At 39.0% G+C, this 27,345-nt stretch overlaps 1 protein-coding gene and 1 long non-coding RNA gene across 4 annotated transcripts in view; one reads left to right on the forward strand and one right to left on the reverse strand.

The window, feature by feature from the left end:
• Nucleotides 1-27,345, forward strand: part of LOC115201760 (uncharacterized) — a 58,557-nt gene that overhangs the window by 25,150 nt on the left and 6,062 nt on the right. For all 3 annotated transcript variants that reach the window (XR_003879810.1, XR_003879809.1, XR_003879808.1), the window contains 3 exons: nt 1,590-1,675; nt 1,922-2,020; nt 15,506-15,653. This is a non-coding gene — a long non-coding RNA (uncharacterized LOC115201760). The remainder of the gene's footprint in view (nt 1-1,589; nt 1,676-1,921; nt 2,021-15,505; nt 15,654-27,345) is intronic.
• Nucleotides 3,793-25,349, reverse strand: LOC115201759 (myosin-7-like). The gene is made up of 40 exons (XM_029765648.1): nt 25,243-25,349; nt 25,045-25,092; nt 22,557-22,765; nt 22,246-22,389; nt 21,995-22,151; nt 21,868-21,895; nt 21,466-21,571; nt 21,271-21,363; nt 21,099-21,162; nt 20,911-21,009; nt 19,175-19,278; nt 18,941-19,079; nt 18,723-18,841; nt 18,362-18,511; nt 17,727-17,897; nt 17,232-17,541; nt 15,867-15,937; nt 15,490-15,695; nt 13,736-13,859; nt 12,889-13,025; nt 12,544-12,799; nt 11,487-11,729; nt 11,225-11,401; nt 10,969-11,114; nt 10,760-10,850; nt 10,278-10,667; nt 10,006-10,132; nt 9,787-9,905; nt 9,502-9,698; nt 9,153-9,336; nt 8,889-9,054; nt 8,661-8,785; nt 8,255-8,563; nt 7,377-7,580; nt 6,981-7,277; nt 6,750-6,854; nt 6,564-6,659; nt 6,335-6,469; nt 5,063-5,110; nt 3,793-3,921 (listed from the first exon to the last, which is right to left on the reverse strand). The coding sequence occupies exons 3-39, from the start codon at nt 22,755-22,757 to the stop codon at nt 5,090-5,092; spliced, it is 5,811 nt and encodes a 1,936-aa protein (XP_029621508.1). The 5' UTR covers nt 22,758-22,765; nt 25,045-25,092; nt 25,243-25,349; the 3' UTR covers nt 3,793-3,921; nt 5,063-5,089.

A 27,345-nucleotide genomic window follows, 5' to 3' on the forward strand; every position in this document is an offset into this window, starting at 1 on the left:
AACTACAGTTATAGTAAGTTAAACTTTCCTCAATAAAGCAGCAGTCAGACAAATCTGTGCTAATAAGAAACAAGAAGAAAGGCAAGTAGAAGGTGTTGGTTTGTTTCTTCCCCCGTACTATTCATACCAATTATACTGTCTGTTGGACTTCTCACAGAGAAACTGAGTTCAAACGTATTTCATCTCCTTGCTTAAGGTCATTGCTTTGGATTTATTGAATGACGTGAGAAACGTCTTGTTACATGGTGTGAAATCATTGCAAGACAACTGCAGCTGTCCTCCTTTGTTCACCAAGGCAAGGTCACCGTCCTATCCATTGTCACAGAGTAACAACTACTGTAAATATAACCCTAGGCCCCATCTTGTTTACGTGTCTTTGTTCCTTCTCTTTATCCTTGAGGACAAAGATAAACCTGCCAAATTGTTCTTGGATTCCAACTGACCACAATGTGCTTGAGTGCATTAGGTGCATTACACCTCTGCTTCCTCCATGACGCATTCATTAACATTTTCACCTTCAAACACAAGATCCCATTGACACCTTGGTCAATAGCCTTTTCTAACGTTTCTCTCTTGTGATTTATTAGCATCCTCTGTTTAATGTATGAATTAACTCAGTCTTAAGCCCTGGTTACAACACTGGTTTGAACAATTTGTAGACAATCAAACGTGTATATGATTCTGGACATTTAAATAGTTTTTATTAGGCCAACGTCAACAGTATCCTGCCCTTTGACAATGGATAATGTTATAATACTGGATAATGTAATAACTTATTTTATAATGTAATACAACTGGATAATGTTATACCTTATTATTTTATAATGTAATAAAACTGGATAATGTAATACCTTATTATTTTATAATGTAATAACACTGGATAATGTCATAAAAAGCCAGTTAATTTGTAAAACGGTTGAACTGATACGTAACTGTTTCCTGGATAATGTTCTAAGTTATTACATTATCTGGTGGTCAATACAATATCAGGTGAGTATCAAACTTTTTGACCTGTGTGCCACAAAATCCCAGTGAAGGTTATTATTCAGAAATTGTCAATTGATGACTACCCAGATAAGTGCAACAGATATTGTGTATGATTATATGCGCACAATGATGTGATTATTAGAACGGTGGATGTGAGAAGACATTACTGAAAGTGTGAAACTGTCTACAAGGTTGTAATGTAGGGGTTGACATAGCTGGAAAGAAAGTTGCCTCCTTCGAGACAGTGAAAGTGTGAATTTGTCTACGAGGTTGTAATGTGGGGGTTGACATAGCTGGAAAGAAAGTTACCTCCTTCGAGACCTGTGTGTGCAGGGGGTTAATGCCCTGTATTTTCTTCTGTAAACTCTTGGAGCCCTTTTGACTCTTACAACTTCACACCTGTGCCTAGCTTCAACCTTGAGCCTCTGTAATTAGCTTCTAGATCTGAACATACCAGACCGTGTCCCTCAATGACATGTTAAGGGTCTCATTCCCAGCTGTCTTGCGTGCGTCTGTGGATGGATGTATTTGAGTCTTGCTTGATGTACTTCAACATATGGGCTCACCTTGAACTTTTCTACTGTCACCCTATGTCTCCATAGAATGATAGACTGCCAGGCCTTCTCCACTGCTCCCCCAGGCTGAGACCAAGTCTTCCCTCACCAAGGCACGTGGGCTCCCTGATTGGGTGAGTGAAAGAGGAGACATGATCCACAACCCTAAACACAGTACATTGAGACAATCGCTTTTGCAAGAGAGACCTGGACACACTTTGAAAAGCAGCTTTAGAAACCTTTTCCTCATGCAAAGACACGCTGTGAACAAACAACGGTAAGGTAAATTGACGAGAGTTCTGAATACTGTCCCTTGTATCTTCTTTGCATGCACCACGTGTATCATGCTGTTGACAAACTCGGTTATCATTTGTGCTTAGGTTATGAAAATGATGCCTCTCATCATCTCAACTGGCCTTCAGGATTTACCCACCCCAACATACCTGAAGAGACTGTAACTGACAGCCAAAGCAAATAAGGTATTTGATGACACTTTAAAATGTATCTCTATCTATTAAGCTGTTCTGTTAAAGGTCTTTCATTTCTGTCTTTCGATACCATGAACGTACAGATGCGCTGGGTAAAATAAAAAATTTTGCTTGCATCACGCTGCGTTAAGAGCATTGTGGCAGGAAGCATAATTGCACGTTTTATTTTCATCTAACGTTTTTAATCTGGAATTTACCGTAGAATGTAAGATATTTATTGGATTTGAAGGGTAACTTTTAAACCAGCGTATCTGTATGATTCCCTGAGCTTTTTATTTTTTCAATCTGATGTTACATTTCACGTTTCATCTCTTTCATCTGATTCCTTTTGCTTTCAACTTCCTTCTTCCCACTACGTCTGTACATCAGATCATTTTAACTTCCTTCTTCCCACTACGTCTGTACATCAGATCATTTCAACTTCCTTCTTCCCACTACGTCTGTACATCAGATCATTTTAACTTCCTTCTTCCCACTACGTCTGTACATCAGATCATTTCAACTTCCTTCTTCCCACTACGTCTGTACATCAGATCATTTTAACTTCCTTCTTCCCACTACGTCTGTACATCAGATGATTTCAATTGATCTGATTGTTGTCTACATGTCTTCTAATCTTTGGACTCCCGTTAACAGTTTTCTAAGTATGTAAAACACTTCATCTTGTTTTGATCAGTACGTGATCTGTACTCTGTTCATGTCACTGCACTACTTTGGTCATTTCTATTTGCTGTAATACGTTCCGCTTTCTGTAATTATTCCATCTATTGTCACTGTATTCTGTTACTCAAACGTACTGGTTGAGCTTTAAATAAGATGAATCTGGATTAATGTCCACAACGATGGTAATAGCTCAGTGTTTACGCACTCACTTTAAATGCTTAAAAATCAGGGATTATTTTACCTGAAGGGTCTCTGAGTGAAGGTAACACTATGGCTAGGCAGTATCCAGATTGTCACACTGTTTCTGTACCATACATTACTAAGTAAGTCTACCTCTTATTCTGAATATACACTGAACAAAAATATAAACACAACATGAAACAATTTCAAATATTTTTCTGAGCTACAGTTAATTTAACAGCTCTCATGGACATTCCTGCAGTCAGCATGCCAATTGTACGCTCCCTCAAAACTTGAGACATCTGTGGCATTGTGTTGTGTGACAAAACTGCACATTTTAGAGTGACCTTTTATTGTCCCCAGCACAAGGTGCACCTGTGTAATGGTCATATGGTTTAATCAGCTTCTTGAAATGCCAGACCTGTCAGGTGGATGGATTATCCTGGCAAAGGAGAAATGCTCACTAACAGGGATGGAAACAAATTTGTGCACAACATTTTTAAAAATAAGCTTTTTGTGCATATGGAACATTTCTGGGATCTTTTATTTCAGCTCATGAAACATGGGACCAACACTTTACATGTTGCATTTATATTTTTGTTCAGTATATTTAGAACATGTGCCTTCACTACTTACTGTAAAACATTTTTGTTCTGTGACTGGATGCTTTACTCAAATGGATTTCAACAGAATATATTCATAGAAATATGTTGTTATCTGCATTCAAGGCTGTCAATAAGACACTGCTTGAATACAGTAGTCTAAATTGTATGTACATTTAGGATGATGCATATATGGAGGCTAAATTGTAATCACACAGAAAGGGTTACAAGTGTGTTCAAGACAATGTATAGATAGACACATATTTGTTCACAGCTTTAACATGGTTGATTGCAAGCATGCAGAGCAAAACACAGAGATGCAATTTCAAATGACTTTATTCTTTATTCAGCTCATGTTACATGGAGAATAGAGAGAAACTAAAGCACTACAGTCAGGAGATTATCAGAAAGGTCCGTCTGAGAGCTTCACTCTTCATCATGTCCTTTCTGTGACAGGAGATGGATAAACGTTACAAACATTAACCACTGTATATTCTGAAAACATTTGTGTTTCTTTAGTGTAAGACGTTGGGGGGGGATGTTGCTTAGCTGACATATGGAATTGTTTTAAGATGGTCATACTATGGATCATTTAGCTATTTGATTTAGAATTTTAGGGGCCATGTAGGTATCCCAAAAAGTGCACCAAAAAATATTTGATAAAATATTGATGTTGGCCTTTACTACTAAAGCCCATAGATACGCATTGAAAATCACATTCATAAATGGCAAAAAGGACAGTAAAAAAATAAATCAGAAGAAATAAGGTTTTGAAGTGTCTGGTCTAAATCTAGGAGATATAAAAAAAATGTACTCTTTTTTTTTTTTACACATATTTAACACATTTTTGGTGTAGGCACAAAGCTACTTTCATACTTCCATTATTTTTAAAAAAACTGGATACCTTCAGACGAGTCCCGTGACACTTCTGAGGGTCGTAGAGTAAAACGGAGAACACCATCGTGTTCGTGGAAGTCTCCCCTGTCCATATAGTGGTCATAATAGTTTGTAGGTCAAACTGGATGCTACAGACGTTTTCGCGAGAAGGCACATTTTCAGAATGTTTTATGGGCTGACAAACACCGCTCTAGCTCTGCCACCTTTTACCGCAGATGTGGAAGTGTGACACTGGCGGATGCGGTGGATTGAGACGAATCCAATGCAAAAAAAAAACGTATCTCTAGTTTAAACTGACTGATTTTGCTGGGGATGTTTTTGTTATGTAACTTAGATTGACGCACCGTGTGTCAATATATACTGTGTGTTTTCAAATGTAAATTACACAATGGGGCAACTCCAATGAGTGTTTATTAAGGTATGGAATACACTAAATATCATGTACTAAAACACTAATGTAATGGACCTGACATTACACCAACTACCAAATTAACAAAGATTTTACAACACTTTTAAAGGTGCAATGATGTCAAATCAAATAAGTAAATTAATATTAAATACATTTGGCTATTGCTCTTCAACTAGTCATTATTACAATAAACATTTTCAATTCAAACAGTATTGCTTGCCATTGCGTAGTAAGTAACCACTGAAACCAGGAAGTGTGCAAATTATAACCAAAGCAACTGACCTGGGAGCAGAGTCACAACTCTTGGTCTCACTCCTCATCCTTTCCTTTCTGTGACAGAGAAGATATATTAAAAAAATCTATATTTTAAATTTTTTACCTTTTATTTAACTAGGCAAGTCAGTTAAGAAGAAATTCTTATTTACAATGACTGCCTAGGAACAGTGGCTTAACTGCCTTGTTCAGGGGCAGAATGACACATTTTTACCTTGTCAGCTCGGGGATTCGATCTAGCAACCTTTGGGTTACTGGCCCTTGGTTATAAGAACATTGTAATCCTACTGGAAAACCTTTATATTGCCATATACGATGTGCTCTAGTTAAAATTACAATAAGCTTCAACAGGTAAGTAGTATACACTTATAAACTATGAACATCATGTTTTCCCCATACAGATACCAAACCTGTAATGGTCCTGATTTCCTTAGATCTGCTATGTAATCAATTCAAAGTTTGCAAAACATTTTATAGTTGCAATATTGTCCAATGAACAATTAAAGTAAAATGAACAGTAGATTCATTTGATTCTTAAATTGTAGGTATTACATAAAATGTGTTTTAAAAATGCAATGTAACATTCTTTTTTGGGTCCCAGTTTCTTTAAATCCCATGTATTACCATATTAGCTACATAGGAAGGTACAGTGTTTCAGTGGAATTTGCAGTGTAGGTACATTTTCTTACTAAAGACAAAATTCTATAAGTCAAAGAATGTAATGAATATCAGTGTTGCGGAGTGGTTATTACATACAGTATAATTGCTAGTAATTATAATGCTATGGGCAATTACCCTATAACATAATAATCTTCAGTGATTTGCTATCGAGGAAATGACTTAAGGCTATGGTAGACACAAGGTTGAAATATCAAAGTTAATATTGAAGTTGTCCTTTAATTTGAATTTGTTTATCAAATGAGTGAATGTAAAAAACTGCAACAGGTATAAAGTATAATCTTTGACTGTTATTACACTGTACCTACTTATAAAACTACCATGGAAATATATTAAATGTGAAGTGGGGCCTTTTTGTTCTTTAGGAAATGTATCTATGAAACCATTGGGACCATTAGCAGTAAGCTATTACATTTAGAGTTGATCCTGTCTTGTATAGTTTTAGAACACAGTGGATGCTCGCAAATTAATAATATAAATGTAGATATTCATATGTTAATGATATTATGGCTATTGGATATCATACGCCTTAAAAGTATTCCACATTAAGGCTTCAGCCATACATTACATGGGGGAGTTATTAAATTATAAGCAATTACTGACCTTGGAACCGACATCCCGACTCTTGGCTCTCATCTTATTGACCTGAGACTCAGCAATATCAGCCCTCTCCTCTGCCTCATCCAGTTCATGCTGAATCTTGCGGAATTTGCCCAAATTGGAATTGGCTTGTTCCTCCTGTGAAAAATATGGATGATTTAGTCTCTAGCAAACGCAACAATTCATTAATGACAGATGCATCAGTTGGATGATGGAAGGGTTTTGTACTTACAGCCTCCTCTGCAGTTCTCTTGAAGGATTTGACCTTCAACTGCAGTTTGTCCACCAGGTCCTGCAGACGGCTCAAATTTTTACGGTCTTCCTCAGTCTGCACCAGAAAACAAGGGGGAAAAAATAGGGTCATATATATTAACCTTCATTTTATTCTGAGCATGTTCATAGTGCAACTTTGATGTACCTGGTAGGTGAGTTCCTTGATTCGTCTCTCATATTTACGGACTCCTTTCACAGAATCGCCACCCCTCCTTTGCTCCATTTCCACTTCAGTCTCTAGCTCCCTCACCTAGAAAGATATGATGGATGTTAACACTATTTCCAATTATGTCGTTACAACTACATTCAACATTGAAGCTAGAAATGTTTTATGTTAATTTATAGAAGAGAAGGTAGGTTAGTCTCAAACACTTACTCTGGCCTCCAGCTTCTGGATCTGCTTCTTGCCCCCCTTCATGGCGATTTGTTCAGCTTCATCCAGGCGATGCTGCAGGTCCTTAATGGTCTGCTCCATGTTCTTCTTCATGCGCTCCAGGTGAGAACTGGTGTCTTGCTCCTTCTTCAGCTCCTCTGCCATCATGGCAGCATCAGTAATGGCCTTCTTGGCCTTCTCCTCAGCATTTCTGCATTCCTGCACAGCCTCTTCCACTTCAGTCGAAAGCTGGGATGTGTCACCCTCTAGCTTCTTCTTCTGGCTCAACAGGCTGGTGTTCTACACATATGTTTGAGGAATTACTTTCATATTATCTTCAACATTTTCAAGTTGTGTATATTTAATAAGGCTATCTATTGTTGTCTATCAATGCCTTACCTGAGAGTGCAGTAGCTGAACTCTCTCACTGACATCCATCAGTTCCTGCTCGGCCAGTTTGCGGCCTCTCTCAGTCTGCTCCACCAGGGACCTCAGCTCATCCAGTTCAGCCTGCATCAGGTTGTTGCGTCTCTCCACAATGGCAATGTTCTCCTTCAGGTCATCACCACCACGTAGAGCATCATCCAGCTGCAGTTGAGAATCCTGTGGAGAGAATTTTAGTTTTGTTAGAAAGAGGTCCCAGAAATACCCCAGATCTGTTTAACATTTCTTTTTTTAAATCATTTATCATTATAGTAAAAATGTAGTTGGTATTGTGTTTTTGTGAAGGCTGTAGTGTTTATGATTAAATAAGGGTTGCGGTTAATTCTACTAATTCAATTCGAATTCAATTCCATCTCCCTGTAAATTTAATTCAATTAAAATTAGTCTTTTTTAAAGTTAGTCTTTTCAATCAGAGATAATTCAATTCCTCCAAAATTCCCAATTCAATATTATCCCAAACAATTATATTTGTTTAACCTTTATTTAACTAGTCAAGTCAGTTAAGAACAAATTCTTATTTTCAATGACAGCAGGTTAACTGCCTAGTTCAGGGGCAGAACGACAGATTTTTACCTTGTCAGCTCGGGGATTCGATCTAGCAACCTTTCGGTTTCTAGTCCAATGCTCTAACCACAAGGCTACCTGCCGCCCTCTTACACAAGTATTAAATTGATTTTCAATTCAATTCCAATTCAAACAGTTCTAGTCGTCTAATTCCATAACTTGGCAGTGAAATTCGAATTTAATTCAACCTAAATTCAAGAATTGAATTGTAATTTCTAATTACATTGGAATTGACCCCAACCCTGGATTAAATGCTGTGGAAGTGTTACCTTCAGATGGGCATGGAGACCCTTAAGTTGCTTCTGGGCCTCTCCTGCCTGCCTATTGGCCTGGCTGAGCTGGATCTCCATCTCATTGAGATCTCCCTCCATCTTCTTCTTCAGCCTGAGAGCTTCATTCCTGCTGCGAGTCTCTGACTCCAGGGAGCTCTGCAGGGTATCCACCACTCTCTGCTGGTTCCTCTTATTCATCTCCATCTCCTCATCCTTCTCCACCAGTTTGCGCTCAATGTCAGCTTTGACCTGGTTGTACTCCAGCTGTGCTCTCAGGATCTTGCCCTCCTCATGCTCGAGGGAGCCCTATGGGAACACAACACTCATTGTATGTAAAATCTTCTAATATTTTACCCTCAGTAAATGGTGTCTATCCCTGCCAGTAAATATCTTCCAGTCTCACCTCAGCTTCCTCTAAGGCAGTCTGTATCTCAGCCTTCTCCTGCTCCAGCTGTTTACGGATCTTCTCCAGCTCATGGACGCTCTTTCCTCCCTCACCAAGTTGCTCAGTCAGATCAGAAATTTCCTCTGTGGGAAAAGAATTACACATCAGTATCTTGTGATGACAAATCTCTTTAATAATATTTAAATGATTGCCTGAAATGCAGGCCAATAATACTGATGCTCTAACCTTGTAGGTTCTTGTTCTCTCTCTTCATGGTCTCCAGATGATCCAGAGACTCCTCATAAGAGTTCTTGAGTTTAAAGAGCTCAGTGCTGAGAGATCTAGCTTCTTTCTGGGAGCTCTCCAGCTCAGTCTGAGACTCCTCAAACTTCTGCTTCCATTCAGCCAGGACCTAGTAGAATCATACAGGTATTGTAAATGGTTTGAATAAACAGCATATGATTATCATGTATTATAATGAAAGTTAAGGAGACTGTCCCATAATAATACCTTGTCGAAATTCCTCTGCTTCTTGTCCAGAGCGGCAGCAGCTGCATTGGATCTCTCCACATCCACCATGAGATCTTCAATCTCATTCTGGAGTCTGTGTTTAGTCTTCTCCAAGGAGGAGCATTTAGCGTTAACAGCTTCCACAGCTTCCTCTGCATCCTGCAGACGCTGAGCCAGCTTCTTCCTAGATTGACATAGATGGGAAACTCATTTCAGAACAGCTGACTTTATTTTTCTATATATATAATGGTTGTATATCAGGTAATTCAGGTATCTTTCATCATATACTTTTGTGTATCGCTCATTCAGCCATGGTTGAATAGCCTTGAAAGTAAGAAAACATCCTTACTTTGCCTCTTCAAGCTCCTCGGTCTTCTGGATGGCATCAGTTTCATACTTGGTTCTCCACTGAGCCACCTCAGCGTTGGCCTTGGACATGCCACGCTGCAGCTCAGACTTGGCCTCCTGCTCCTCCTCATACTGCTCCCTCAGCAGGTCTGAGTCATGGCGAGCAGACTGCACTGCATGGGCAAGTGCGTTCTTTGCCTGGAAAATAAATGTAAAAAGGAATATGCAGTTAAGCAGGAGGATGAATGTAGTTGGATAACAGATTCTACATTTATTGTATAAATACCTTGACTTCCTCCTCCAGTTGTCTTTTGAGATCTTCAATCTGCTGAACGTTAGACTGCTTACCCCTGGTCAGTTGGGAGACCAGAGAGTCCTTCTCCTCCAGTTGTCTGGCAAGTTCACCTGTTTTCATCGATTTTTGATTATTTCAGTTAGTCTCTTTTTGTGGATGTGGGTATTCATTGTAGCTGTTTATGTGAATGTTCATGTTAAGTTGTTATACCATTCTCAGTTTGAAGCTTTGCTTTCTGCATGGTGAAATCATTGATGGATCGCTGTCCTTCCTCAGCTTTCGTCCTGTATTCACTCATCTGGTCCTCTAGAGTGCGGCACATTTTCTCCAAGTTTGTCTGAAAACATGTTTTTTTTTTTAAATATAATGCAGCACAACCTTCATAGATCATATCTCTGAAACTAAGAGCATGTGCAGTGCCATGTGCGATATCTATCTGATCTCAGAAAAGGCTTGTGTTTCATAATGATTAATCCACTGACCTTAGTCTTGACAATCTGCTCCATGTTGGAGACCACATCATCCAGCTCCAGCCTGAGCTCACTCTTCTCCTTCTCCAACTTCTGCTTCACTCTCTGAAGGTTATCAATCTGCTCTCCTAGGTCAGCTACACTGTCAGCATTTTTCTTCCTCAGAGTGGCAGCAGTAGCCTCGTGCTGCAGAGTAGCCTCTTCAAGGTCTCTGCGCACCTTCTGGAACTCAGCCTCCCTCTTCTTGTTCATCTCAATCTGGGAAGCAGTGGCTCCACCAGCCTCCTCCAGCCTCTCGCTGATCTCTTCCAGCTCTCTGGACAAGTCTGCCCTCTGTTTCTCCACCTTGGCACGGGCAGCTCTCTCAGCCTCCAGCTCTTCCTCCAGCTCTTCAATGCGGGCCTGAAATGGTCGGAATTGAACTTTTCTGGTAAAAGCAGTTCATAATTAAGTTTAACAGAAAGATTATATTTTCAACAATAATATTGAAATACCTGCAACTCCTTCAGTTTCTTCTGAAGCTGGGCACTCATGGCCTGCTCATCCTCAATCTTGCTGTTGAGTTGGCTCATTTCAAAGTCCTTCCTGATGAGTAAAAAACAATGGTTTATTTGAAATATTTTAATGATTTTTGGGAGTTGTGAACTTTTCTGCTATAAAATAATATTAGTATGTAAACAGTTCAATGTATTTGTGATCTTACTTCTTCATCCTCTCCTCCATCTGCTGCTTGTCGTTCTCCAGGTCCATTAGGCTCTCCTGGGTCAACTTCAAATCTCCCTCCAGCTTTCTCTTTGCTCTCTCAAGGTCCATCCTCACCTTCTTCTCTTGCTCCAGAGACCCTTCAAGCTGATAAAGGATATATTAACATTATTAGGAGTAAACCATTTACTGTAGCCTATTTTTTAGGATATGACTAGTTATGTTGTAATTTTTATCAATACTAATTCGATACTCACGTCATCAACTTGCTGTTCCAGTTTGGCTTTGGCCTTGGTCAGCGTGTTGACTTTGTCCTCCTCACTCTGCAGGTCATCCAACGTTTGCTGATGAGCCTCCTGCAGAGCCTTCTTCTCTTTGGTCAGCTTGGCAATGATTTCGTCCAGAGCTGCCATCTCCTCAGTCAGGTTTTTAACCTAAAGAAACACTTGTGTCATTACACTTTCATCCACACCAATTATTTGGAGTTTTAACAACCCAAGAATGAAAATAAACTTTGACCTTGTTCTCTGTGGCATGCTTCTCCTTCTCCACTTTAGCCAGAGTGAGCTCCAGGTCATCAATGTCCTTCTTGAGTTCTGAGCACTCATCCTCTAGCTTCCTCTTCTTAGCAGTCAGCTCTGAATTCATCTCCTCCTCATCCTCCAGTCTCTCTGTCAGCTCTTTGGCTTTGGCCTCAAGCTGGATCTTATTCTTGATCAGCCCCTCACATCTCTCTTCAGCGTCACCTAGAGTGTCTTCTGACTGTCAATGTGTCAATATATTGTAAGTATATATCAAATCCTTCAAATTTCTGAAATTTGGTTGGTTGTAAAATATTCTGTATTAATTAATTGTATGACATCGATTTATCAAATCATGTCTCATCCCTCTCTTTTTGTTTTCCATGTCTCTTGCTGAATCCCAAACCAGTCCCTTCCCGTAAGCCCTCGATTTGCACGTTCACAAGTGTCTCCGCCATATTCACATAGCTGAGGGAGTGAAAATTATCAAGGGGGTAGGGGCTAATAAGAGACCCTCCGATAGCCACTTTGACCAGCACCGCTGTAGGCTCCAGGGCAAAGTGCTATCCCAACATGCATCGGAATATGTTTGGACTTGTCCCAATTTCATATGAAGTAATGGAAAGTCTTGCCTAATGATATGACACATGCATTTGTTTGTCTTATTTTTGAGGTGTGAAACATGTAACAAAATTAAATGTTTAACTGTTATTGAGGTTTAGATTTTGTTAATCTTGTATTTTGTTATATCTTGAAAGAATTTATAAAATACATTTTCATTATTGTACTTTTTTCCTTAAATTGCATCATTGAAGTCACGAATGTGTCCTGTAGTTGATCGGGTTTATTGATATCCACGCCGGAAGTCACCCTTTGAGTTTTGCCATTAAGTGTGGCAGCAAATTAACCTTCAAATGAGTTAAGGCTGGTTTGGGATTGGGCCTCAGTCATGCTAAGAACTCGAAAGGCTATTTTTACAAAAGATGTGACTGCAGCAAAGGGACTAGTGCAGTTAAAGTTACATCAAAGTAGCGTACAATGTGGCTTTTACTCACAGATAGGACTGCCATTTGCAGGTCATTCTTCTCTTGGAGAAGGGAGACCATCTTCTCTTCCAGCTCCTTTCTACGGGCGTCCGTTTTAGCAAAAAGCTCTTTAAGCTTCAGGAATTCTTCCTTCATGTTTGCCATCTCTTTCTCAGTCTCTGCTGAAACCAGCAGAGGTTTGATCTTAAAGAACATCTTCATCCAGGGCCAATTCTTGACACCCATGAATGCACGAATGTTCCATTGGATCACAAGCAAGGCATCCCTGTGAATTGTTATAAAATTTGCTTGTTATACAACCCTTTCCACCTCCACCCTATTGTCTGCAGAAGTTCTATCTATTGTTTTTCCAACCTGCGGTCAACAATTTTCTGGAACTCAATCCTGGCAAGTAGACCACGTGCTCTGGCCTGCATGCCAGTGATGATGAGAGCTAGACGGTCATCTCTCATCTCCTCAAGGGTACCCAGGAGACCAGCCTTAAAGAACACCTAATAAAGATATACAGAGACATATAAAGATGGATGGATGGATGGATGGGAGTTTTTCCTAGGGAGTTTTTCCTAGCCACCGTGCTTCTTTCACATGCATTGCTTGCTGTTTGGGGTTTTAGGCTGGGTTTCTGTACAGCACTTTGAGATATCAGCTGATGTACGAAGGGCTATATAAATAAATTTGATTTGATGGATGGATGGATGGATGGATTTGTGTGTGTGTATATATGCAGTACACATCAATGATTTTACTGTGTATATGGTAAAGGACGGATAACAGAATTCCATTCAGATCAGCTGGAGGGGTCTGCCAATTAATTGTCCTCCTGAGCATTCAATAACAGCAGGTGGCAGTAAATCACCAACCATGTTGTTTTTATACTTCTAGATTATGCATTCTAGCTCAGTAGGTGCTAGTATGAACCTTTTCAGTTTATTTACCAACTTCCAATAATACACTCATGGAAATATAAGAAAACTTAATTGACTTCTTTAAAATAGATAGTCCTCAATGCTGCTGGCCATTCTGTCATAAAAGTGGCCATTGCATCAGTTCTCTAGTACAACTCTATGGGTAATTCTCAGTTTGGCCTGGTTTTGGTGATAGTGGTGTAATGGCAATATGTTGCTAGGACCCTTTAGTTGCTCCTATCTTTCCCTCCTGATTCAACAGGCCATATTGCCTCCCATCTATTTAGAGAACTTACCTTAGTGTGTCCTAATCTGTACTGGGTGTGGTCAATGTCCAGAGAGCCCAGCAGTTTTTCTGCCGCCTTCACGTTGTCAATGAACTGACCCTCAGGGATAGCATTTGGATTGAGGATGCGATACCTGAATTAAAATCACCAAACAATTATCTTCAATATACATTACAAGTAAAAAGTTTTGACACACCTACTCATTCCAGGGTTTTTCTTTATTTTTACGATTACCTACATCAAAACTATTAAATAAAACATGGAATCATGTAGTAATCAAAAAAGTGTTAAACAAATCGAATTATATTTTATGTTTGAGATAGTAGCCACCCTTTGTCTTGATGACAGCTTTGCACACTCTTGGCATTCTCTCAACCAGCTTCATGAGGTAGTCACCTGGAATGCATTTCAATTAACAGGTGGTTTGCGCTTAGTAGGACTATCATTTGTTTTTCAACAGGACAATGACCCATCACACCTCCAGGCTGTGTAAGGGCTATTTGACCAAGAAGGAGAGTGATGGTGCTGCATCAGATGACCTGGGCTCCACAATCACCCCACCTCAACCCAATTGAGATGGTTTGGGATGTTGGACCGCAGAGTGAAGCAAAAGCAGCCAACGAGTGCTCAGCATATGTGGGAACTCCTTCAAGACTGTTAAAGAAGTCCTCATGAAGCTGGTTGAGAGAATGCCAAGAGTGTGCAAAGCTGTCATCAAGGCAAAGAAAGGGTGGCTACTTTGAAGAATCTAAAATATATTGTTTAACACTTTTTTGGTTACTACATGATTCCGTATGTGTTATTTCATAGTTTTGATTTCTTCACTATTATTCTACCATGTAGAAAATACTTAGTAGGTGAGTAGGTGTGACCAAACTTTTGACTGGTACTGTACATTTTATTTCACCTAATTTTAACATTCTTTCATAATGAGCACATGTTCAACTTAACAAAAACATCTTTTCCCATCTCAAAAGGTTAAATAAATAAAAAAAAGACAATCTATCGTAAGTACCTATTATACTATCATTAAGTGCCAAATAAAGTAACAGGGTTACAGTAATAGGGTTGATGACTTAATCTTAAATCATCCATAATTCCCCTTGTGAGGGGGGGAATGGAAGCTTATTGTATGCAACAGGGAGTGGCAATTGAAGGCAAATTTCACAAGGAAATTGACATTTCTAGCCTGTCTATCTATGGCTAACAGTGTTGACATGATGTGCTCCACCCACTCAGTTTTCCACCACAAAACATCAGAAAATGACCAAAAAGAGTAGAACCAGCTCATCTACTTTTATACTATGATTTGACTATTGGATGTCCGTGTTTTGTTTTTCATTTTTAAGGAATAGTTTCAGTTCAGTTCATGTAACAGGGTTGACCTTTAAAATTAGGGATATATATTATTATACATTTTGTTATGAATCACTAATCACATTAAATAAATAATACTCTTCAGATATTACATTGTCAAAGCAACAAAATAGCTAGGGCTTTACAATGATGGTGAAAACGTGGATTCATTTTGCTATTAAGTGGGTTAAAATCTTCCGAGAGGTCGCATAGGATGCACAGCTTCAGGAATTTTGTACTTTAGCAAAGCTGATTTATTAAATTTTCCATGTGGTCTATATTAAAGGGCACTTCATTTAATATAACAGGCTTAAAACAATTTCTACTTAAATTGTCAAAGGGACTCAAAAGGCCCTCCTTTCCTGTTAGAAAGAAAATGTATAACCTTATTTTTTTTTTTTTTTTACCTTTGTTTGAAATCAGCATACAGGATCCTGTTGGGGAAGCCCTTTCTGCAGATCCTGATGCCTTCCAGCACACCGTTACAGCGCAGCTGGTGCATGACCAGAGGATTCTCCATGGCCCCTGGAGTCTTGGTCTCGTTGGGGATGAGGCAACGTACAAAGTGAGGGTGAGTAGACCTCAAGTTGGTCATGAGTTTACCCAAGTTCTCCTGTGAGTATGACAAATGTAGAAATTTCCATCAGTGAATGAGTCTCAAGAGTACCTCACGAGTCACAACGACATTAAATGCTAACATTCCAATCCACAACATACTGACATCTCAAATGTAATGTAATATTGTGCTATGTGAAAAGCTAGACTGATTTAATGTCAGATCTACCCTGTGCAGTGCAGACACAGTCTGGAAGGAAGAGCCTTTCTTCTTCTTTCCTCCAGCTGCTTTGTCTTCACCTGATAACCACATAACAATTAGAATATACATGTTGCTATTGTCTTCACCTGATAACCACATAACAATTAGAATATACATGTTGTTATTGTTTTCACCTGATAACCACATAACAATTAGATTATACATGTTGTTATTGTCTTCACCTGATAACCACATAACAATTAGAATATACATGTTGCTATTGTCTTCACCTGATAACCACATAACAATTAGAATATACATGTTGTTATTGTTTTCACCTGATAACCACATAACAATTAGATTATACATGTTGTTATTGTCTTCACCTGATAACCACATAACAATTAGATTATACATGTTATTGTTTTCACCTGATAACCATATAACAATTAGATTATACATGTTGTTATTGTCTTCACTTGATAACCACATAACAATTAGATTATACATGTTATTGTTTTCACCTGATAACCACATAACAATTAGATTATACATGTTATTGTCTTCAACTGATAACCACATAACAATTAGAATATACATGTTGTTATTGTTTTCATCTGATAACCACATAACAATTAGTTTATACATGTTGTTATTGTTTTCATCTGATAACCACATAACAATTAGAATATACATGTTGTTATTGTTTTCATCTGATAACCACATAACAATTAGTTTATACATGTTGTTATTGTTTTCACTTGATAACCACATAACAATTAGATTATACATGTTGTTATTGTCTTCACCTGATAACCACATAACAATTAGATTATACATGTTATTGTCTTCAACTGATAACCACATAACAATTAGAATATACATGTTGTTATTGTTTTCATCTGATAACCACATAACAATTAGTTTATACATGTTGTTATTGTTTTCACTTGATAACCACATAACAATTAGATTATACATGTTGTTATTGTCTTCACCTGATAACCACATAACAATTAGATTATACATGTTATTGTTTTCACCTGATAACCACATAACAATTAGATTATACATGTTGTTATTGTCCTCAACTGATAACCACATAACAATTAGAATATACATGTTGTTATTGTTTTCATCTGATAACCACATAACAATTAGAATATACATGTTGTTATTGTCACCTACACCGGATAGGTGCAGTGAAATGTTTTGGAGTAAACTGGTTTTAAGTGCCTTGCTCCATGTCGGTTCAGGTATTCGAACATGTAACCTTTCGTTAACTGCCCCAACACTTTAACCGCAAGGCTACTTGCCGCTCCTCTGTTCTGTCATGTCAAATGTTATTTACTTTAGTGGTTTATTGTCTTTGCAGATAGAAACATATAGTACCTCCTTCTGCACCAGCATAGCTTGCAAAGAGATTGGATAAGAACTTAAGACTTGACTTCTGGAACAGTCCAACCACAGTCTCATTCAGCGGGTCCTTGTTCTTCACCAGCCAGTTACCAATGTTGTAGTCAACAGTGCCAGCATAGTGAACCAGGGAGAAATGGGCTTCCGGTCTTCCCTTAACAATCTTGGGCTTCTGGAAGCATGCATTTTTGCCCAGATGGGTGTCATACAGCTTAGCCTTGAATGTAGAATCACTGGCCTTGGGGAACATGCACTCCTCTTCAAGGATGGACATGATACCCATGGGCTGGTGGAAGAAATGAAAATCATTTAGTACTAAGAGAAAAGCATAGTGAATAAATATCAGAATCATTTGTCTATGAAGATTTCCCTTGTAATGCTCATTTTAAAAGTACTCCCATTAAATGTTTGAAATCTCAAAGATAACTCAGGACACTTTATATAAACTACTACAAAACTGAAGACACCAACCCTTTCAATGAGGTCAATGCAGGCAGCCAAGTCCATGCCAAAGTCAATGAACTCCCAAACGATACCCTCTTTCTTATACTCTTCCTGCTCCAGCACAAACATGTGGTGGTTGAAGAACTGCTGCAGCTTCTCATTAGTGAAGTTGATGCACAGCTGCTCAAAGGTGTTGAACTGGAATAGAAGTTCAGTTACTTTATTTTGTCAGCTGTAATGTTTTAGATAAATCATTTTATGATGTGTTCTTTTTTTTCTTTTTTTGTTGTTGTATTTTACCCCCATTTTCTCCCCAATTTTGTGATATCCAATTGCGATCTTGTCTCATCGCTGCAATTCCCCGAGGGGCTTGGGAGAGGTGAAGGTCGAGTCATGCATTCTCCAAAAGGAGTCGCTTCAGCGCAATGAGCCAAGTAAAGTCCCCCCCGGCCAAACCCTCCCGTAACCCGGACGAACACTGGGCCAATTGTGCACTGCGCTATGGGACTCCCGTTCATGGACGGTTGTGACACAGCCGGGGATCGAACCCGTGTCTGTAGTGACACCTCAAGCACTGCGATGCAGTGCGTTAGACCGCTGCGCCACTTGGGAGGCCCATGATTGGTTATTTTTATGAAATATAGCCTACATGAAACACTCACATCAAAGATCTCAAAGCCAGCAATGTCCAGCACACCAATGTAATGCTGCCGAGCGTTCTTAGTGTCCAGAGTAAGGTTGATTCTTATCACCATCCACAGGAACATGTTCTCGTAAATTTTCTTTGACAGTGCACCAATAGAGTAGTACACCTACAAAATATTGAGGGAAAAAATGACTGAAACATAGGTTCAACATGAACGAATTGGGACAATTTCCCAGACACAGATTAGGCCTAGTCCTGGACTAAACATCCTGCTCAATGGGGGAATCACTCATTAAAATATTAGCAACCCTAAACAGAAGTTTTATACTCACAATTATTAGCTCCTGGAAATGTACAACTTTTTTTTTTAGACTCACTTGGTCGACACTCTGACCTTTGGTGACCCATTCATTTCCTACTTTGACCCTCGGGTGACACAGCCCCTTGACTAGGTCCGCAGAGTTCAGGCACATCAGATATGCGACTTTGTCAACATCTGGAAAGGAAAGGTTTTATGGTTGTAGGAGGCGGCATTCTGACCGTCAGATTTTTCAAAGATTACTATATATTAAAGTGAGAGGTTTTAAATCCTCACCCTCAGTGCCATCAGATTCTGCTTGCTCCTCCCTCTGCTTGTTCTTAAACTTCATGTTGCCGTAGTGCATTATGGCCCCAGTCAGCTTGTAAATGCCATTAATCTCTTCTTGAGAGAAGCCCAGCACATTAAAGGCATCCTAGTTCAGAATAAAATAATATTTTTGCATTGGGTAGAAAGTTGGACAGATGAACACGGAGAGATAAATGGAAATTGACATGAAAATTGACTTACATCAGTAGCCATTAGCTCATCAGAATCATCAATGGAAGTTACTTTAATCTCTCCTTGGGAGATGAAGGCGTAGTCATAGGGATTGCTGGTGATGAGGAGCATCTCTGAAAAGATTTGAACAGCACAGTTGAATGTGTAGTATGTCTATGGTACTGTTTATTATACAGTGTTTCTCAATCTTTTTTGTAACTGTGGCAGCTAATTTACTGACAACGATCAGTTACATTCCAAGGACTGGTGCTGGTCCACAGACCTGAGGTTGAGAGTAGAGGTCGGCCGATTAATCGGAATGGCCGATTAATTAAGGCCGATTTCAAGTTTTCATAACAATCGGTAATCAGCATTTTTTGACACCGATTATGGCCGATTACATTGCACTCCACAAGGAGACTGCGTGGCAGGCTGACTACCTGTTATGCGAGTGCAGCAAGGAGCCAATATAAGGTGCTCGCTAACATTAAACTTATAAATCTTATAAAAAACAATCAATCTTAACATAATCACTAGTTAACTACACATAGTTGAGGATATTACTAGTTTATCTAGCTTGTCCTGCGTTGCATATAATCGATGCGGTGCCTGTTAATTTATCATCGAATCACAGCCTGCCTAACCATAAACATCAATGCCTTTCTTAAAATCAATACACAAGTATATATATTTTTAAACCTGCATATTTAGTTAATATTGCCTGCTAACATGAATTTATTTTAACTAGGGAAATTGTGTCACTTCTTGCGTTCTGTGCAAGCAGAGTCAGGGTATATGCAGCAGTTTGGGCTGCCTGGTTCGTTGCGAACTGTGTGAAGACCATTTCTTCCTAACAAAGACCGTAATTAATTTGTCAGAATTTTACATAATTATGACATAACATTGAAGGTTGTGCAATGTAACAACAATATTTAGACTTAGGGATGCCACCCGTTAGATAAAATACAGAACGGATCCGTATTTCACTGAAAGAATAAACATTTGTTTTCGAAATGATAGTTTCCGGATTTGACCATATTAATGACATAAGGCTCGTGTTTCTGTGTGTTATTATATTATAATTAAGTCTATGATTTGATGTTTGATAGAGCAGTCTGACTGAGCGGTGGTAGGCAGCAGCAGGCTCGTAAGCATTCATTCAAACAGCACTTTCCTGCATTTGCCAGCAGCTCTTCGCTGTGCTTCAAGCATTACGCTGTTTATGCCTTCAAGCCTATCAACTCCCGAGATTAGGCTGGCAATACTATAGTGCCTATAAGAACATCCAATAGTCAAAGGTATATGAAATACAAATGGTATAGAGAGAAATAGTCCTATAATTCCTATAATAACTACAACCTAAAACTTCTTACCTGGGTACATTGAAGACTCATGTTAAAAGGAACCACCAGCTTTCATATGTTCCCATGTTCTGAGCAAGGAACTTAAGCGTTAGCTTTTTTTACATGGCACATATTGCACTTTTACTTTCTTCTCCAACACTTTGTTTTTGCATTATTTAAATTGAACAAGTTTCATTATTTATTTGTTAAAATAGTTAAAATAAAAGTGTTCATTCAGTATTGTTGTAGTTGTCATTATATATATATATATATATATTTTAACTCGGCCGATTAATCGGTATCGGGGTTTTTTGTGGGTCGTCCAATAATCGGTTTCGGCGTTGAAAAATCATAATCGGTCGACCTCTAATTGAGAGACACTGATATAATGTTCAGTACCTAGTTGAGTGTTCTATTACTTACCTAGCAGTTCTGGTTTCTTTTGGGACAGGATCTGGTAGAAGATGTGGTAGTCTCTCTCAGCCTTGAGCTGGAAAGTGACACGTGACTTTTCCAGAAGATCTGATATGCATGAAAAAGTACATGTGTATTTTATGAATCTGTTGTCAAAGAGATTTGTTCAAAGCTGATCAAATTGAACTTTTACTTACAAGTCTCAATGTCAGCAGAGGAAAGTTTCCCAGTGACTCCAAAATGAATTCGGATGAATTTACCCTATAAGGTTTTGCCAACATATTAATTAATGGGTGCATATACACCAGATAATATGGTGATAGGATTTGATAATAAAGACGTGTTCTCAAACAAGAGGGAAAAACGTACGAATCGGGAGGAGTTGTCATTCCTGATGGTCTTTGCATTACCAAACGCCTCCAGGGCAGGATTGGCCTGGATGATTTGATCCTCCAGGGTCCCCTACAAACCAACATCCATACAGTGTTACATTTCTGTCATGAATATCTCAATGAATTTGTCAACATGCTCAAGTGTTTCATTTAGGATGGACATTCTGTTGACCTTTTTTTCTTCTGCTGCACTTTTCTTTCCAGCAACAGCAGCAATGCTGGCAAAGTACTGAATGACTCTCTTGGTGTTCACAGTCTTTCCAGCACCGGATTCTCCACTGGGAATGGAAATACAAATGTTGATGTTTCAACATTTCTCCTAATTGGAAATAGCCTCAAATTGATAAAACCTTTAGTTGAGGTACATTTACATTTTACATTTTAGTCATTTAGCAGACGCTCTTATCCAGAGCGACTTACAGTAGTGAATGCATACATTTCATTTTCATTTCATACATTTTTTTTTTTTTTTCGTACTTGGCCCCCCGTGGGAATCGAACCCACAACCCTGGCGTTGCAAACACCATGCTCTACCAACTGAGCTACAGGGAAGGCTGAAGGCTGAGGTACTTACGTGATGAGGACAGACTGGTTTTCCCTATCTGTTGAAAGAACAGGAATTATCAGTAAATAGCACAGGTCATTTTCCAAATATAGTTTGATGTTTTGAATGCACTTAGAAAACAACAGTTGCATTTTACCTGATAGCATGTACTGGTAGGCATTGTCAGAGACGGAGAATACATGAGGAGGAGCTTCAGTCCTCTTCTTGCCTCTGTAAGCATTGACAACAGACTGATCGTACACTGGCAGCCACTTGTAGGGGTTGACAGTGACACAGAACAGCCCTGAGTAGGTCTGTGGAAGACGAGAGAGGTGCAGATTTAAGTTATATTCATTTGAATCCATGTTTTGATATAATGGAGATATCAGCAGGCAGGTCATTACTTACGTAAATCATCCAGGCTGCATAACGCTCTTTGAGGTTAAACAGCACAGCGGGCTCGTGCAGGAAGGTGAACATCGCCATGTCCTCAATTTTATCAAACTTTGGCGGGTTCTGGGGGTGGCAGTCAATCTCCTTCACGACAACAGTCTGAAAGAAGAGTAAATTACATTTCCACAGTTTGTTTCATTTCATTTTCAAGGTTCAGCGGTATTCTATTTAATATCAGTAAAGGAAAAAGAACATGAGTCATCATATAGACTACATATTGTTCCTGTTGTCTATCCACATTAAAACCTTTTTATTAAAACATTCACCTTCCCAAACTCCGTGTTAACTGTGATTTTGTCCCCATCTCTGGTGGTGATTGTGCCCTTGACGTACTCAACCTCAGGGTCAGGCACATAGCACTCCCTCTTTATGTCAAAGGGTCTAGTCTGGCATTCCATCCTCTCCTTGTCTGGTTTACGCAGAAAGGGAGCTGCTGCCCCGAACTCCTCCATAACCATGTCCCCCATCCTGAAATCTGTACAGGGAGGAACAGAGAATATCTACATCTGTCCACAGTGTCATTCAAAATATCCCATTCTGACATTAGCAGTTGTAATGCCAGCAGCATACCACCCTGCATCCCACTGCTGGCTTGCTTCTGAAGCTAAACAGGGTTGGTCCCTGGATGGAAGTGGTGTTGAGGGCCAGTAGGAGGCACCCTTTCCTCTGGTCTAAAATGTTTTTCTCCCAATGCCCCAGGGCAGTGATTGGGGACATTTCCCTGTTTACGGTGCTGTCTTTCGGATGGGACGTTAAACGGATGTCCTGACTCTCAGTGGTCACTAAAGATCCCGTGGCACTTATCGTAAGAGTAGGGGTGTTAACCCCTGGTGTCCTGGCTAAATTCCCAATCTGACCATCATGGCCACCTAATCATTCCCAGTTTACAGTTGGCTCATTCATCCCCCCTCCTCTCTGTAACTATTCCTCAGGTCGTTGTTGTAAATGAGAATGTTATCTTAGTCAACTTACCTGGTAAGATAAGTGTTAAATAAAAAAATATAATCTTTCCAGGATAGTTTTAAATAGTATTTATTCTGTGCAGTCTGAATTGAAAAGCTGTTTTATGTTCCTTTCGTTTTGTTTCACACTGAATACGTGGTTTTGTTGAGTACATGCTTAAGAAGACAGTTTATTTTCATCACAGGGATTGGACCTTCAGTCTTAGGTAATTGTTAATACTGTATTTATTTTTCCTTTATTTAACTGGGCAAGTCAGTTAAGAACAAATACTTATTTTCAATGACGGCCTAGGAACAGTGGGTTAACTGCCTTGTTCAGGGGCACTCTAACCACTAGGCTACCCTGCCGTGTAAGCAAATTCCATTTTGAATGAGATGCTGACAGATGGTGACATGGTTTATTTTGTGTTAATGGGTTGTTGTGTACAGTTATAATGTATTGTTATTACTATTATATGTATGAGTCCTTACAATGTTTCATAACTCAACATATACCATTTATAATAGGTTATAAATGACTGATAATAACTCTAGCTTCTTGTAAGAGGATACTGTATCCGATCCTTGCTAATATGAGCCACGTTACAATTCTCACCAAGTAGGTCAACATTGGTGTTAGAAGTGGGATGGTGGCCATGAGGCCATGGGAACGCACAGACAGACGTGTGAGGGGGCTCATGTGGTCGAAGCACTGGGATGCTTCTTTCCTGTTCGGAGCGGGAAGTGTAGCGATCCTCACTAATGTGAGCCATGTTACAATTCCCCCTAAGTGAGTTAACCCTATCAGTGCGATGTGTTTGACTTTCTCCCCAGAGACCCGGGTTCGCTTCCCTGCCCCGCTGTTCGCAACAATACTTACATATTATAAGCAGTTCATAGTCACTTATGTCAAGTCTTATAATGCTTAATGATCGTGTCATAATAATATTTGTATGGCTTCAATAAAATGTTACTCTTGGCTAGGATTCTCAATTGATGTCCTGACCTGAATAACAAGTTGATTTCAAGCTAGAGAGACTGACCTGACTGAATAACAAGTTGATTACAAGCTAGAGAGACTGACCTGACTGAATAACAAGTTGATTACAAGCTAGAGAGACTGACCTGACTGAATAACACGTTGATTACAAGCTAGAGAGACTGACCTGACTGAATAACAAGTTGATTACAAGCTAGAGAGACTGACCTGACTGAATAACAAGTTGATCTCAAGCTAGAGAGACTGACCTGACTGAATAACAAGTTGATTTCAAGCTAGAGAGACTGACCTGACTGAATAACAAGTTGATTACAAGCTAGAGAGACTGACCTGACTGAATAACAAGTTGATCTCAAGCTAGAGAGACTGACCTGACTGAATAACAAGTTGATTACAAGCTAGAGAGACTGACCTGACTGAATAACAAGTTGATCTCAAGCTAGAGAGACTGACCTGACTGAATAACAAGTTGATTACAAGCTAGAGAGACTGACCTGACTGAATAACAAGTTGATTACAAGCTAGAGAGACTGACCTGACTGAATAACAAGTTGATTACAAGCTAGAGAGACTGCTGTCTTCAACCTCAACACGTGCTCTTGTGTAATGAATTACACATTAAATCACCTTCATTCCACTCAGACTTTTGATGGCCTAAATTCAATTCATTGCACAACTATAAAAACTATTTCACAACAACAACTTAAACAACCAAGAAAATGCATGCCATGACTTTAAATATATATATATGTAGGCCTGTGCCTTAGTCAAGAGAGTGTATCTACACTTAGTGTGGAAGTTTACGTTCCTTACCTGTTGTTGGTCAGTGGTCACCTCTTGGTTTGGTAGAAAGGATCTCTACTGAGAATGAAATAGACAAATACAAAGACCAGCATCAATCACCTGACCAGCTATGTATTTGCTGATTGGTGCCTTGTGATGCTGTGGGAATCATAGTTGTTAGGTCCTTTAATCATTATCTTCCTCATCAGACTGCCTCTATGTGCTTACCTTTTAGGATGACAGTCCGGTGCTTTGTGTCTCCCTGGTCTGTTTCTCTCCAGACCTTCATCCCTCTTTATAAAGGCTGTTGTTCAGCCCTATATGGAGATGGGACATGCAAAAGTTACTCTGATTATTTTAAAAGATCTGTATTTGGAAGTAGAGGTGTGTGTAAGGCAGGCTATCAATGAGGGCAGAGGAGGGGGCAAAACCCCCAGGATGTGTAACCCTTTGTTATAACTCTTGAGCTGTTCTTAAATTGCGGTGGCATTTCAACTTTTTCTTTATCAAAACTTATTGTACAATATTACTGAACTTCTTAACATTATTAAATCAACATAAATGATAGCTTTTTAGAATGAGTCCAATTCATAAAGCTGACATATGGAATTGTTTTAAAATGTTCATACCATGGATCATTTAGCTATTTGATTTAGAATTGTAGGACCCCTGTAGGTATAATAATAAAAATGTATTTGATCAAATATTGAATTTTGCCTTTACTACTATAGCACATAGAAACGCATTGAATAGCACATTCATAAATGGCAAAAAGACAGTCAAATCATAAATAATAAGGAATACGGTTTTGAAGTCTCTGTGCTAATTCTAGGAGATATATAAAAATGCTTAGGATTTTTTTATTTTTTTTTACACGCTTCACCCTTTTTGGGGGGGGGCACAACTTTTTGTGAGAAGACCGGTTTTCGGGATGTCTCCCTGTTGCTCGGCCACCTTCCACCGCAGATGCGGAATGCCAGATATCTCTAACTTAAAGCTGCAGTACGTAACTTTTTGGGCGACCCGACCAAATTCACATAGAAATATCTGTTATAGAGCTGTCATTCTCATTGAAAGCAAGTCTAAGAAGTTGTAGATCTGTTCTATTGCTGCTATTTCTACGTTTCCCGTTTTTAAGTTTTGTTTTTGCATCTTTTACTTTCAGTTTTGTCCACCAGCTTCAAACAGCTGAAAAATACAATATTTTTGGTTATGGAAAAGATATTTCACAGTGGTTTCGATGGTACAATGATTCTCAACACTATAATTGCTTTTGTCACAAACTGAAATTATGTGAACTATTAGAATTTTAGCCACTAGGAAATGTATTTTAACTTAATCAGGTACAGTATGTGTAAAGTTGTATAACACCACTGACGCAATGTAACACCAATGACTTGACACAAATTATTTTAACTATTTTGCAGGAATTGCTGATTTTTTTTCTCAATATATTTTCCGTAAATATAATGCTTTTGTTTAATTAATTAAATAAGTATCTACTCAAATCGTGTCACTACTTATCTACACATCAGCGTCGGGATAAGCCAATTTGTTACCCCCACAGTTTTTGCAGTATAATTGTATTTATTTATTTAACCAGGCAAGTCAGTTAAGAACAAATTCTTATTTAAATTGACAGCCTACCAGGGAATAGTGGGTTAAGTGCCTTGTTCAGGGGAAGACCTTGTCAGCTCGGGGATTCAATCCAGCAACCTTTCGGTTATTGGCCTAACGCTCTAAACACTAGGCTACCAGCCGCCCCAAGTATAAATTACTTACATATATGTTTTCTTATTAAATAACAGTATTGTCATTCTTTTTACATTTTAAAGTGTTTTCACATGGTGCTAAAGTCCAGGAACAGCATTACCACCACAATTCAAGAAGGACCCTCCTAATTTGCACTGTCACTATGAGATGGTTTCATGTTGACAATTTCTGATTATTTCAAGACCACTGCAGCTGTACTCCTTTGTTCACCAAGACAAGGTCACCGTCCTATCCATTGTCACAGAGTAACAGCTACTGTAAGTATAACCCTAAGCCCCATCTTGTTTACGTGTCTTTGTCCCTTCCCTTTATCCTTGAGGACAAAGATAAACCTGTGAAATTGTTCTTGGATTCCAACTGAGGCACTTCAATGTGCTTGACTGTCTGGGCCTCACCATCTGACATTGTAATAGCTGAGGGCTGTTTGCAAAGGTCTCACATAAATACATCTAGGCCATACATGAAAGAACACTTGTCACCTTCCTTAACCCTTGTGTGGTGTTCATGTTTTTGGTATTCACCTAATGTTCACGGGTCTGATGGACCCACAACATTATT

Source organism: Salmo trutta, chromosome 10 (assembly GCF_901001165.1).
Source record: "Salmo trutta chromosome 10, fSalTru1.1, whole genome shotgun sequence".
Lineage (NCBI taxonomy): Eukaryota > Metazoa > Chordata > Actinopteri > Salmoniformes > Salmonidae > Salmo > Salmo trutta.